Source organism: Hypomesus nipponensis, chromosome 1 (genome assembly GCF_054491055.1).
Source record: "Hypomesus nipponensis isolate SF chromosome 1, ASM5449105v1, whole genome shotgun sequence".
In the NCBI taxonomy this organism is placed as follows: Eukaryota; Metazoa; Chordata; class Actinopteri; order Osmeriformes; family Osmeridae; genus Hypomesus; species Hypomesus nipponensis.
Genome location: NC_140361.1, coordinates 14,855,879 through 14,870,398, shown reverse-complemented (window position 1 = coordinate 14,870,398; position 14,520 = coordinate 14,855,879). Strand labels below are relative to the sequence as shown.

The following is a 14,520-nucleotide window of genomic DNA, read 5'->3' as shown; positions in this document are numbered from 1 at the left end:
CCCCTCTCCCTCTCCCCTCTCCCCTCTCCCCTCTCTCCTCTCTCTCTATCCATATGTCTCGTCAGGTATGCAGTTCAGAACCAGCTAGGAGATGACAGCGTCACTCAACGGGAGCGCAGTCTAACCCTGACGAGCGTTCGAACCGTCCAATCAGGGAAGAGCTTGGCGGGTGCTGAGGGATCCTGTTGGCTGGTAGGGGAGGTGCGCTGCGGAAAAAAACGAATAGTTGAGTGAATACCATTCAGTAGTGGCTGAGGAGACCGCAGTGAGTGCGCTACAGGGAACGGACACTACAGTAGAAAGAAACAAGTCGGATAACAGTTGTTGATAGTTAAAAATGAGCGGATGAAGGAAATCATCGAATGCATGAATTGTATGGATTATGTTTTCCCCTCCCACGAATTGATATGTGCTTTTAGACTAATCTCATCACTAAAGGAGCGTTCTTCATCATTGGAATGTGCGCTGTTGCCACTACGGGACGCGTAGAGCAGAGCTTGTTGATCTGAAGATAGCTTTTTTTGAGGGGGAGACAAACCAGCTTTGGCCAAAGCAAACAAGATGGTCCTCGTTTGACTGGACAGTTAAAGGGAAGTTTTTCATTCCCAAAAGCCTTATTTTTAAAGCCAATTTTTGTGACTTTCCTTGGACTAATGGTAATGGGTATTGACGCGTTAAATAAAAACGGATAAGATTTTTGTTTCCCAAGTGCACTCGTTCTTTGGCGATGATTGTGCTATTCATTCTGCTGTGTATTGCGAATGGAGCTGTCTCGCAAATACGCTACTCTGTGCCGGAGGAGGCGGAACATGGCACGTTCGTGGGGAATATCGCCGAGGACCTGGGACTGGACTTCACCAAAGTCGCCTCGCGACGCTTCCAGGTAGTGCCCAACTCGCGGACACCGTATCTGGAGGTGAACCTGGAGAATGGAATTCTGTTCGTCAACGAGAGAATCGACCGCGAGCAGATCTGTAAGCAGAGTGCCAGCTGTCAGTTAAACCTGGAGGTGTTTCTTGAGAACCCGCTCGAGCTTTTCCGCATAGAAATAGAGGTCGTAGATATTAATGACAATCCACCCAGCTTCCCCGAGACCGACATCACCGTGGAAATCTCGGAGAGTGCTACCCCCGGAACCCGCTTCCCTTTGGAGAGCGCATTTGATCCAGACGTGGGCTCCAACGCCTTGCGCACATACGACATCACCACCAACAACTATTTCTACCTGGATGTGCAGACACAAACGGACGGGAACAAATTCGCCGAGTTGGTGCTGGAGAAGCCGCTAGACAGAGAGCAGCAGGCGGCGCACAGATACGTGCTAACGGCGGTGGACGGTGGCCAGCCGCCTAGGACCGGCACCGCGCTTTTGGTAGTCAAAGTGCTGGATTCTAACGACAATGTACCCGTGTTTGATCAGCCCGTGTACTCAGTGAGCCTCCCCGAGAACGCACCGGTGGGCACCCTGGTTATTCAGCTGAACGCCACTGATTTAGACGAGGGTCAGAATGGAGAGATAGTGTATTCGTTCAGCAACCACATCTCAAGCCGCGTGAAGGACTTATTTAGCATAGATGCGCGCACTGGTCGCATCGAGGTGCGCGGAGAAGTGGATTTCGAGGAGAGTGGCTTGTATCAAATATTCGTTCAGGCGAAAGACCTCGGGCCAAATGCCGTGCCCGCGCACTGCAAAGTTCTGGTGAAAGTCACGGACGTGAACGATAACGCTCCCGAGATTACGTTTAGCACCGTGACCGAGTCGGTGAACGAGAACGCAGCCCCGGGCACCGTCATAGCGTTGCTGAGCGTGACGGACAAGGACTCGGAGGATAACGGACAGATGCACGTTGAAATTCTCGGGGACGTGCCGTTCAAACTCAAAACCTCATTTAGGAACTATTTCACTATTGTGACGGACGGACCCTTAAACAGAGAAAATGCAGACTCTTATTCAGTCACTGTAGTTGCTAGGGATAAAGGTACACCTTCTCTCGCCACTAGTAAATCTATCAAAGTCCAAGTGTCGGATGTGAATGACAATGCACCAACGTTTACGCAGCCCTTTTATGATGTGTATGTGACTGAAAACAATGTTCCAGGCGCTTATATCCACGCTGTGACTGCTTTGGACCCAGACATAGGTCAGAACGCGCTCATAAGTTACTCCATAATGGAGTGTGATATTCAAGGTATGTCCGTAAAGACGTATGTGTCAATCAACGAGGAGACTGGCTATCTGTACGCACTCAGATCTTTTGATTACGAACAGCTGAAGGATTTCACCTTCATGGTTCAGGCGAAAGATTCTGGTAGCCCCGAGCTGTACTCTAACGTAACGGTCAAAGTGATCATCGTTGACCAGAATGACAACCCCCCATCGGTCATTGCCCCACTGGGAAAGAACGGCACGGCGAGAGAGCCTCTGCCCCGGTCCGCCGAGCCTGGATACCTGGTCACCCGCATCGTCGCCATGGACGCGGACGACGGCGAGAACGCACGGCTCTCCTACAGCATCCAGCGTGGGAACGAGAACGGCATGTTCAGGATGGACTGGCGGACTGGGGAGCTGCGCACAGCCCGACGTGTCTCCACCAAGCGGGACCCGCACCAGATGTACGACCTGTTGATTGAGATTAGGGACCACGGGCAGCCTCCTCTCTCCTCCACCGCGAGTGTGTTCGTCGTGCTGGTGGACAGCGTGGTGGAGGGTCGCAACAGCGGGGAGAGGGGCGCCGCCAAGGCCAAGGAGGGCTCCCTGGACCTCACCCTGATCCTCATCATCGCCCTGGGCTCCGTCTCCTTCATCTTCCTCCTCGCCATGATCGTGCTGGCGGTGCGCTGCCAGAAGGACAAAAAGCTCAACATCTACACGTGCCTCACCAGCGAGTGCTGCCTCGGGTGCACCACCTGCTGTAGTAGGCACGCACGAGCCCGCAAGAAAAAGCTCAGCAAGTCCGATATCATGCTGGTGCAGAGTGCCGTTAACGTCACCGGGGCCAGTACGGCCCAGGTACCTGTGGAAGAATCTGGGAGCTTCGGCTCTCACCATCAAAACCAGAACTATTGCTACCAGGTATGTCTGACTCCGGAGTCGGCCAAAACCGACCTCATGTTCCTAAAGCCGTGTAGCCCGTCTAGGAGCACAGACACGGAACACAACCCGAGCGGGGCTATAGTGACAGGGTACACTGACCAACAGCCCGACATCATATCAAATGGCAGCATTTTATCAAGCGAGGTAAGAGTCCTCTCATACCATAGCCTCACCCCCCAGTACCCAGCATGTACTTGCTCATGCATGTACTTGCTCATGTCCATAAAGAGCTCAATACTGTAGGCGACTAGAATCTGATAACTGCATCATGTTTTGAAACCACACTGACACACATCCTCTAATATGTGTGTGAAATCATATAGCATGTGTGTGTCTGGTTAGGGCGTTTGGATGGTTTGGAAATAAAACGATAAAATATACTTTTAAAGGACTTTTAGGTTTTCCTGTGCGTTTCATTGCCATATTGTTTAAGCAGGCTCATATCATGTTTTCCATAGTCTGCCTAAACACGCCTGACCACATCCTGTCATTAATTTCCGGAACACCATCTCAACTAAATATGATTACTAGTTGCTGACATGTTGCCCTTGGCAATTCTGAGGGAGATTACATTTGGAATTAAATCATTGCATGTTCCTGTTCTACTCACAATTGGCTTTGTCGTGTCTTAAAATAACGGATTTTTGAATATGATAAGCATAAAAAAAGATAATATATGGGGCCTTGGAGGCTGCTGGTGCGGTTGCTGTGTGTGTGTGTGTGTGTGTGTGTTGGCGTGTGTGTGTGAGAGAGAGTCTGCACGCAGCGGCTTGTTTCCCTTGTGAGAACACACATATTAGGCATACAAGTCACGATCGTGCTGAGTCGCACTAGAACAGAGATCCGTCTATAGTTGTGCCAGCATGAATAGTATCACCACTTCATCTCCTTTCTGGCAACGTCGCCTACATACCAGAGAGCCATAGGCCGGAAAAAGCTCCTCGCAAAATATGGAGGAAACCATAAATTGCCAGCAAATTGCTAACATCAGTCACCCTTGTTCATGCTGTATAATCATTCTTATAAATGCAGCCCCATTTGTTCACGTTAAATGTTTGATGCTTGATTGAGTGTTAGTTGTTTGTCTAAAATATTGTAGCCTGTACTCTGTGCCAGCAACTCAAAATGGCCCCGTTTCTTTCAGACCAAACATCAGCGAGCCGAGCTCAGTTACCTGGTGGACAGGCCCAGGCGCGTGAACAGGTGAGAGACACTACCACTAATGGGGAGCTGGGAGCTGGACTTATGTGGTTGAGTGTAAGAAGAGGTCACTCAATGCAAAGTGGTTGGACTTTGCATCTCTGAGGCTGAATCATGTATCATCAAATCCCCCCCCCCCTCCCAAGCCCCCAGATAATTCATGTGAATACATGCATGGGAATTGTTTGAATACTAACACATTCCCTTTCTCTCTCTACAGCTCGGCGTTCCAAGAGGCCGATCTCGTGAGCTCGAAAGACAGCGGACACGGTGACAGCGAGCAGGGAGACAGTGACCACGACGCGACCAATCGAGGTCACTCCTCCGGTAAGTTCATCCATGTTAGCCTTTTGGAAACACGCTGGCTATATGTTTGTTTGAGACAGAGTGCAAAGAAGGTCGGCACAATGCAAGAGCGTTCTTTACAGCCTTAGAAAAACCCTATCCTCGTCGTTGCCACTTCAGAGCTGACCAATAGACTGTATTGACACATGACATTACAAGTTACACGATTGCAGAATTGTGCAACTCTGTGCTTCACTGTTTGTGTTGCTCATCGCTGTCCGCAACCGCGTGGTGCTGAAAAGAAAGCTACCGACTGCGCTCTACTCTACCCATTGTCATCACATACGGTTTCTGAAAAACGCACATGCAAGGCTACCAACGTGTACGTGTTGTGAATTCCAGGCACCGTAGGGCTTTGGCCACCGCGTGTTGCAGTAGTCTCTTATGTGAAAACGGTTGTTTTGATGGATTTTTGCGTCTTTGAGAACTCTCACTGTCCTTGATTCTAGCATGACGCTCAATCGTGTTATCATTCATCAACAGGAGAAATCTGCTCCGAACAATAATGAACCTCCGTTGTACTTAATCCCGTTGTTTGTAAATATGCAGCCGGTTAATGAGGCCCCTCTGCTCGGTCCGTGGTGGAGACCACTTGTCAGAACGTGACGGGATTTTTAACGAGGACCTGTTTGCCATTGGCGGCGGTGTGGGAACGGGACCAAATAGGCCTTGCGGACGCAAACAGACGATTCATTCATTGACTGCTTGGTTGCTGCCCACCCCGACCCCGCACCCACGCCTCAAACCAGCCCCACCCCCCCTGACCGCATTCTTCAGTGCCCATCTTTTATCTTCCCTATCTATTTATCTATCCCATAACAGCTTTTTGCAACAGGGCTGAGCCCTGAATGCGGTTTATCTCTTCATTCATCCGTACGGCTCTTTTGGTCTAGCGCCAGCATGTGTCGATTATCTCCCGGGCTCTGCCCATAGCGTCAACCAGAGGCGTTGTTAGACATAAAACTCTACTGGGGCGCAGGGCCCTATTCATATCCCTTTTTTATTTCAAGCTTGCTGCGCACAATGCACGACCAGGCTAGAGAAACTCCCCTTGCTTAAACCACTATACAACAGCTCAGAGACGCAAGTTTGATATCAACTTTGGCAGGGACATCCATAGTTAATGCAAGCATGCATTTTTTTCGCATTCATTTGAGCGCAAATACTGTTTTTTGGGGGCTTCATGTAATCAATGTTTTTCATAGTCAAAATAAGATGTGGGTAGGTCTCATTTAGAAACTATCTTTAATTTTGTCATGTTTTCTTTGCCTACCCCAATTCTGACTTGTTCCACACCTGAATTTCTGTGTGCGTGCGGCAGTGGCTATTAGGCAAGCTCAGGAGAGCGCCCTGACATGGGATTCTGCATGCATCGGTTTGTGTTTTCCGGTTGAACACTTTTACAAGCGTTGATTGGGATTCTGCGTTTATTTTTTGCCGGGATTATCAATCTAAATTAATGCACTGACTAATGAAGTAAATTGTTAAAACTCAAACTTCAGATTTTACTGGGGCACAGCAGATTTATACTGGGGTACATGCCCCAGTAAAAAAAGGTCTATGACGTCCATGGCGTGAACCTACAGTGTGCAAAACGAGCTGTCTGCCATGCCTTCCCTTGGTTCTCAAACCTGTAAAGGTTTAAAAGGGCCCATCCAGACAAAGTAAACAGACATGAACAAGGTCAATTTTCTTTTCTTTTGTGTTTATCTTTTTTCTTTTCCTTTTTACTGTAATGTACTTTAGCTCCAAGGCACATGTTATTGCCGTTTTAAAGATGGTTAGCACTTCATTATGGAGTTTTATTGCTTATCCCGAATAATAAAAGCCAACTGTTTTATCATGATGGAGTTTCTCTCTAGAACCATTTTTCAACAATAGAAACAGGTCACAATTAGTTTAAAGAACCATTGTACTCTGGAAACAATACCCTACAGTAAGTGGAAACAAAATGCTCATCCTGAACAATAAAACAGTTTAACAGAGGCGTAGGTAAATGTACATTTGGTTTTCTGTACATTACCATTGAATCACCATGTTTTGGGAGCCTTTCAGTCCATGTAAATCATTGAACACAGAAGGGTGGAATGTGAATTGCCCACCTCTTTGTCATTGACAGGGAATATCTATATTGAATGTAAGACATACAAATGTTTTCAGCTACACTCAAAACCAGACCACAATGTTAATGTATATCATTTGTTTACTTCTCAGCACATCAGTGATAGAGGAAGACTCCCATCTTTGCTTTTGACTTTGTATACCCTTGGAATGGGACTCGGATACAATGTCTTTGTTGTGGAATTATCGTAGAGCTTAGTGTCTTTAAACAGATTAATTGCCGTGCATTAAGTCTTTGTTTGATTAGGATAATTGATAGCGTGGCTGAGCTACCCGCTACTTGCACTGTACTTCCAAAGACATGATGCTGTGCTATTTCCTAATTGAGTTTGTCAAAGAATGGGATGTCAGCCTAGAATTGTATTTATCACTTAAACCCATAGCAGAACAGTATTTATTCAGTATTTAAATAATTACAATTATTTTCCCCTTTTTGAGCGTTTACCTTTGGAGCCATCTTTGTGGGTAGTTTGAAGTATCATTTGAATTATAATTTGAGAGAAGGTCAACATGAAACAATCTCACTTTGAATGTATGAATTTCCTAATTATGTGGTTGTTTGTTTTTGGAAAAAGTGTTTATAGTTTTTGCAGTCAGGGAGTCAAGCTTCTATGTGACTGAATTGGCTTTCTGTCACCATGCCAGCCCAACCTATTCAATGAATATCGTCCACTTTGGAACTATTATGGGATTGGCTTTTCTGTTGCCTTCTCCCCACATTTCCCCCACCCGGGTTGCCGTGGCAAATCCCTCCTTAGGTCTGCTGTTCACGTTATCGCCGTGGTAACAGCTCACTGATCAGTAATTCATTTTCAGACCTCTGCATAGCAATTACAAAATGAAGGTTATTATCAAGACTTGTGTTTGCCCTGCTCGAGTGGCGTGCAGAATTCTAAGAGGAAGATGAGCCGTCAATGGGGGGGGGGGGTCAGTGAATTCATCCAGGCTCTTTCACTCCGACACTCTTTATAGCCTTCCTTTTCCTCCTCATTCTCCCATGTCCCATCTCTCTTTCTGCTCCCTGCTTTCTCATCCTGTCTCCACTTCCTCTCTTTCTCTTCTTTTCTCTCTCTCTCTCTCTCTCTCTCTCTCTCTCTCTCTCTCTCTGTCTGTCTGTCTCTCTCTCTCTCTCTCTCTCTCTCTCTCCATCACTTCCTGTTCATTCTCACTACTTCCCTCCCTCCCTCTTTCTCTCTCTGTCGCCTCTTTGACGGTGTGTGGTTAAGGGCATGGCTTGTTGACTTAGTCCGGGCTTATTAACTGTTGCTGTGGACAGACGTGTGTTTGCTCAGCACAATATCCTAAGAGAACAGAGAAATAAGAAGGATATTATCTGGGCGTCATGGTTTTTAAAATCCCAGCGTGACTAAGAGACAGGTCAGTGCGGGAGGCCGGTTCCTTTCTTCTCGCGAAGACACCTAATGAACCACCCAAAGGAACCATCTCATTTCGTCAAATGTCACAAAATATCAAGATGTCTTTGATTTGGCTTTGGTTGTGGCTTAGACAGTGTCCTCAGTGCATGCGTGTGCGTGTCCGCGCGCGTGTGTGTTATCTCTGGGTGAGAAGAAATACCACAACTTTGTCCATCTGGGTTCTAGTACCTTAGGTCTATGGGTGTAATGTTCATTGATATGCATGGTCATTGTCTATTGTCCACAGTGGCCCTCTTTGTCTTCGCTGAATGGCCTAACAAGTACAGGTAATACTGGTTTAAACCCAGAGTGCACATTTACTGCAGACCATGAGCGTCTAAAAGCCTGTCTGTTTGTATTCGTGAGTTGTACATAGTTAGTATTGATAGGTACAAAACTATGATTATGATGTGCTTGTCTCCTAGAGGTGTATGGATGATGTGGACTTGTAATTAGATGGCGTATTTATGGTTGTCCGTTAATATTTAATAAGAAAGCTTCTCGTTCAAGGCCTTGGCACTTGTCCAAGCTGTTGGCGATGCTGAGCCAAATTAATCCTCTTTGTAACAAAGCAAATTCCCCTTTTGCTGACCAGTCCAGACACACAGACACACAGACACACACACACACACACTCACACACACACACGCACACACACACACACACACACACACACACACACACACACACACACACACACACACACACACACACACACACACACACACACACACACACAGGACACCAGCAGTCTAAGGCTATAATCAGTCTGTGTATGGAGGATTAAGAGATAGCCTTAGTGTGCAGTTTAAGATTTGATTCCCATACATGGCCGCAGACAACCAACACACAACAACTTCAGTTGGTTGGGGGTCAGGACATGCTTATCTGGGCGGACGTTTCAGTGGATTAATGAATTGTATTCACATTTGAAAGCACTTTTTGAGACTTTAAAGGTACTTAATATAAAGGCTTACTGTATTCACAGGAGGTGAGCAACCGTCGATAGCATCCCGGTTAGTCAACGTTTTTTAACAGAACACTCTGTGGAAATACAATACATTACAAAACATATCTTTGTTTATGTCTTCCCTGCCGTTTGGCCCAAAACATTCATTCTATTACTTCTGGTTTGACGTGTCCATTATTTCACAAGTAGGACTTAAACAAAAAATGACCTCTGCTCTCAATCCAAAACAAAATCTTAACGCATAATTACTTTGGCTTCTACCGTGGCATAGCACCTGAACCCATTCATTTACACACAAAAGGCATTACCGTCTGAAAGCAGAGAGACGCAGTGCAAGGCCAACCGGCGTAATCCAATACTATCGAGCTTGTGGTCTGTGTGATCTAGTGCGCCAGTTCAAGCTAGCACTGACGCTTTACCATTCCAGGTTTTGAACCCATCTGGAGCCGCCTTCTTTGCACGTGCCCCGGAGAACCACCTGGAGTACGGCTCTTACAGTGGCACGTTAGGTCACATCCCTGGCTCCCTAACATGGTGCTGACCCTCCAGGGACCTCTCACCCCTGAACCCCCCCTGTCTATTCGTGGTGTTTGGTTCTGTCAGGAGTAGTCACGTGACAGTGAGTCACAGATGAAACTGCTGGATGGGAGGAGGTTAGAGCTATGTAGCCTCGAGTTGGTGGAGATGCACCCGGGCTGATTTTCACAGGTTCATGTCTTTTAGCAGAGAAGATGGCGACCCTGGTTCACTTTTCTCTCCATGCTGAGCTTTAGAGAGAGTGTGTGTGTGTGCGGGGAGGGTTTATCTATACTGCCTCAGTTTCATCAGATCGAGGGAGCTTTGATCTTGGAGGGTAAAAGGAAGAGTGCTGCCATGAGGAATTACAGATCTGGCTCCTTTGTGTAGTGTGTGCGTGGGTGTGTGTGTGTGTGTGTGTGTGTGTGTGAGTCTGTGGGTATATGTGTATTTCTTTCTTTTCCTGGTTTGTGTTGTTCGAACATGAACTGAGCGAAACCTTTTTTTGACCAATGTTTATTCCCTCCCTCCCTCCCTCCCTCCCTCCCTCCCTCCCTCCCTCCCTCCCTCCCTCCCTCCCTCCCTCCCTCCCTCCCTCCCTCCCTCCCTCCCTCCCTCCCTCCCTCCCTCCCTCCCTCCCCCTCCCTCCCTCCCTCCCTCCCTCCCTCCCCTCCCTCCCCCCTCCAGGCGCCGATCTCTTCTCCAACTGCACAGAGGAGTGTAAGGCCCTGGGCCACTCTGACCGCTGCTGGATGCCCTCCTTCGTACCCTCAGACGGGCGCCAGGCGGCTGACTACCGCAGCAACCTACACGTGCCCGGCATGGACTCCGTGCCCGACACTGAGGTATTTGAAAGCCAAGAGCAAACGGGGGGCGATAAGTCATTCTCCACCTTTGGGAAGGAGACACCCCTCAGCCACCAACACCTCCACCAAAACCACCTCCACCACCACCACCACCACCTCCATGCCCCAGGCTCGCTAGAGAGGAAAGAGTTTGAGGCACTTCTGTCTAACACACGGGCAGCGCCTTACAAACCAGCCTATTTGAGTGAGTATCCGCTTCGCACTGGTAGCTCCGGGGCTAACCACTCCACTCCTAACCCCCAATCTGATCGTTGAATTAACAAACAAAAAAGGACAAAGTGAAATCAATCTTTGGCCGTTTTGACCCCATCTCTCGAATTCACCTTCCTTGTTAGAGTACGTTTAACTAACTCTTCCCTTCTTCCGAAACACATTCATTATCCGCATGTCTCCGTGTTGGCCCCTCCCTCCTCCTCCTCCTCCATGGCTCCCTCCATTCCAGTTCACTCCTTCACACATGGGGGGGGGGGGGGGGGGGGAGGTAGAGGCTCTCTAGTAAATGAAATCTGCCAGGAGCAATTACAGTTCGGTTCTGGGTCCATACGCCTTGCTTTGACAGAGGTTGAGATGTTGGGATTATATATGGTTTGTTTCATTATGAAAAGATGGCCGTGTTATCGCAGGAGACGGAAATGAGACTAGCTTTACCGGCTTTAAAAGAACAGGGACGAGACATTACCCTTTAGTACCTGCTGATTGGGAGCTATTATTCTCAAATAAAAACCCTTCTCGTGTAATTGAGAGGAAAAAAAAGCAGATTTCCCAAGGAACGTCCTGTATCCGAACTTGCTCGTCTTGTCAAAGGCTGCAAAAAGATCCCGGCCCCCCCCGCCCCACCTACGCACACGACGCAATGAGGGGAACATGCGCTGTTCTATTCCCATGAAGTGGCGTCTTAAGAGCCTCTTGTCATCAGCGGGAGGTCTGGGCTCCTGGCCCGCTGCAGCTCTGCCGTCGGCCAGGGCGTAGTGAGGCGCGAAGGAGGACGAGGACCACTGCTCGGATTGGTCCTCGTCTCTCCTTCCGGAACTAGCCGCCGAGCCAATGAGGGACGGGGGCACAGACTGCTGTTGGACGCGTCTGCAGTTGCCCTTCAGTTAAGCTGGGGCATTCTTCTTCGTTAGGGCGTGGATGTGGAACGAGCTTCTTTTATTCGCTTGTTTGTTCGGGTTCGGTCGGAACTTTCGGGCGGCAATCGAGTCGTAACCCTCATTGTCATTGTAACCCTCAGATAAAGTTGACACCTGATCATTCTGGTGCAGGGATGGGGGTGGAGCGGGGGTGTAAAGGAGAGGATAGAGAATAGCAGGGAGGGGGGGGGGGCTGGAGGACGTGGGGGGGCAGTGGGGGGGGGGATATTCATGTCTCTAAGAAGGTCTCAGTCTTTCTCTAATCAGATCAAGACGGCCAGCAAAGGAGACAGAACCCTGTCGGAGGGAGATTGGTGCCTGTGGCAGATACTGGCCTGGTCATTACCTAAATCCCACAGAGATGACACGGAGCCTCTGGGTTTGGTGTGGGGGCGGGGGCAGGGGGCGGGGGGCAGGGGTGGGGGGGGGGGGCTGGTAGGCTCATGGGGGGAGGAAGCAGGGCAGGGGGAGGGGCAGACTCCATTTGTCTGGTCTGTGGCCCATTTGAGTTAAAGACCCCCCTTTTGTTGCCGTCCTAAATCAATTGGCCGTGCGAATTGTTTCGCGGGACTCCCGTCCTCGCACGGCCATTATGGACGAGTGAGTGAGCTGAGTGAATTGAAATTGGGGGTCGGGAGAGGAAAGATGGGAGGTGGGGGCAGGGTGAAGGGGAGGACTTTTTGACCTTGTTTTTCCTGTCTGGACTGCCTGGCACGGTGTGAACGAAGCGCAGTCCTTGAGCTGCACTGTACGTTTGTGTTTGTTGAGTGCAGTTTTGTTCTTTCTCCCAGACAAACGTGAGCCCTAACCAGCGTGTGTTCTCTGCTTGCAGCGAGGAAAAGGGTTTGCTAGTTCCTTTCGCGTGGACATACCAGAGACCGCATGACTTTGCACAATCAGTCAAAGCGACAAAGGCGGAAAACAGCATCAAGTTCACAACTCCGCTTCCTTCGCGTTCCACGGGCCGACGTGAACCCCCTGCCACGTACACACGCCCCCGTTATCCCCCCCCCTCCCCCCCACCAGTTTGAAACTCTTTCGGGGGTCGCCAGTCCTTCGGGAAGCCTACACACACCCCTTCCACCCCTCCCTCCTTGCCACTTGGAATTATTTTGGACACTACTGCCGACCTTGGAGGGGAGGGGGGGTTGGGGGCGGCTGCCCCGCGGATGGACTCACGGACGTGACGGGCGGACTGACTGCCGTTTGCGCGGAGCCCCACGCTCTCAGCAGGACTGAGATTACCCTGAAAACAGAACCGAAAGACGAGGAGGAGGAGATAAAGGGAAAGGAGACGGAGGAGCAGTCGGGAGGAGCGCGCTCTCTCCTTCCTGGATCTGTGTGTGCTTGTTTACAGCGCCGATGTACATCTTTAAGAAAATCACCAAAAAAAAAAAAAAAATGTTGATTTCAAAAAACAGGCTTCAAGACAACAAAAAAAAGGACAAAAACTGGACAAGCGGACACCGTCACTGAGCCCTTTAGATGTTTGTACTATCACAGCAGATTTAAGCCAGTTGTACAGGAGATATTTGTGCATTTCAAAATGCAATACCACCGTTTTAGAATTGACTGTTTTCTATTCTGTTTGTGTGGTCTGGTCGGGTGTCTATCTCTCTTCAAATCTTCTTCAACTTTATAAAGAAAGATCGTGGACAGAAGTACTTTCTTTTTCTTTTCCAGTTTTTTTGTTTCGTTTCTTCGTTTTCACGACCTAGTGGTTCTGGACCGTGTTGGCCAACACCGTGGACTCCAAGGCGTCCAGTAGTTTATATCATGTGTGTTTACTGTACTCTTTTAAAAAGCTTCAAAAATGAATATAAATCTATATATAATACTATCTCTATATATACTTTTTTCTGAAGGCGTGCTATCTATTTGGTGGTTTTCCTATACAGACTAGGGTTTCCTAAGCTTCTTCAAGTGCTCTAGAACGCTCTAGTGATACAGAGTCAAACAGTCAGCCTTATTGGGTGTGAAACCGACTTCTTTATCATTTTTCCTTATTTCATTTTTCACTTTGGGAATTTCCAAACTCATGTCTACAAAAACGATAAAGGAGATCATGATTTCGATTTGAATTTCCATGGTAATTCTGTGTTATTGTAACCAAAAAAAAAAGTGGGTCAAATTACAAAGAACAAAAATGCTTAAAACGTGGCCAAATATGAAAGGTGTTGTACACATGCAGTGCGCAAAACAAGTGAACACACATATGCTCTCTCTCTCTCTCTCTCTCTCTCTCTCTCTCTCTCTCTCTCTCACACACACACACCAATATGCCAACAATAAACTGAGAAAAAATTTGAAATGCCCAGTGCAATGTGTTTTTCTTTCTAGTCGCAGAGCAGATCTTATCTTAGATTTGATTGAAGCTGGAGACAGGAGATAGACTGACAGTTGAGGAGTTGGTAAAACTAGTGCATGGTGGTCTGGACGGAGGAGATTAAACCCAAGTCTGTCTCCTGTGGCGGATTCATCTAGACTCCTGGCTCTGCTTTGGCCTGTTCTTGTGGTGTGTGTGCGCGGCATCTGTTTACATCCACAATGCAAGAGCGGAGAACTGACTGTGAAACATAAAATACATTATTTTTAGTAGACCATACTTGTAGGCCAACATCACCCTGAGAACAGAGTGATTTACAATGAGTGCTTCTTGGTTTTTAAAGTTCCCTCTGAGGACATTCCAGACTTGGGGGAACTTCATGATGAAGCTTGAATAGTGACACATCACTCAAAAACGACCAAACAAATAAAACAAATAACTTTTTTTCCAACAGCCCATTTAAGACGTGATTTAAATAACATGCCTCAACTGTGAATCATGTAAGTGGTTTTCCTTTATCACCATGCTGTAGCACCA

The 14,520-nt window shown here is 48.0% G+C and overlaps 1 protein-coding gene across 1 annotated transcript; it reads left to right on the top strand.

Annotated features, from left to right (window-relative positions):
- Positions 1-291: 291 nt before the first annotated feature.
- Positions 292-13,948, top strand: pcdh10b (protocadherin 10b). Its single transcript, XM_084699161.1, has 5 exons — positions 292-3,238; positions 4,239-4,297; positions 4,515-4,621; positions 10,349-10,711; positions 12,490-13,948. Exons 1-5 carry the CDS (start codon positions 728-730, stop codon positions 12,507-12,509), a joined length of 3,060 nt encoding a protein of 1,019 aa, XP_084555287.1. The 5' UTR covers positions 292-727; the 3' UTR covers positions 12,510-13,948.
- The last annotated feature ends 572 nt before the right edge of the window (positions 13,949-14,520 follow it).

Excerpts from the sequence above, each read along its gene's own strand:
- pcdh10b (XM_084699161.1), top strand. The coding sequence starts at position 728 with ATGATTGTGCTATTCATTCTGCTGTGTATTGCGAATGGAGCTGTCTCG. Across the intron at positions 4,298-4,514 it reads AGGCCCAGGCGCGTGAACAG|CTCGGCGTTCCAAGAGGCCG; the intron begins GTGAGAGACACT and ends CTCTCTCTACAG. Across the intron at positions 4,622-10,348 it reads CAATCGAGGTCACTCCTCCG|GCGCCGATCTCTTCTCCAAC; the intron begins GTAAGTTCATCC and ends TCCCCCCTCCAG.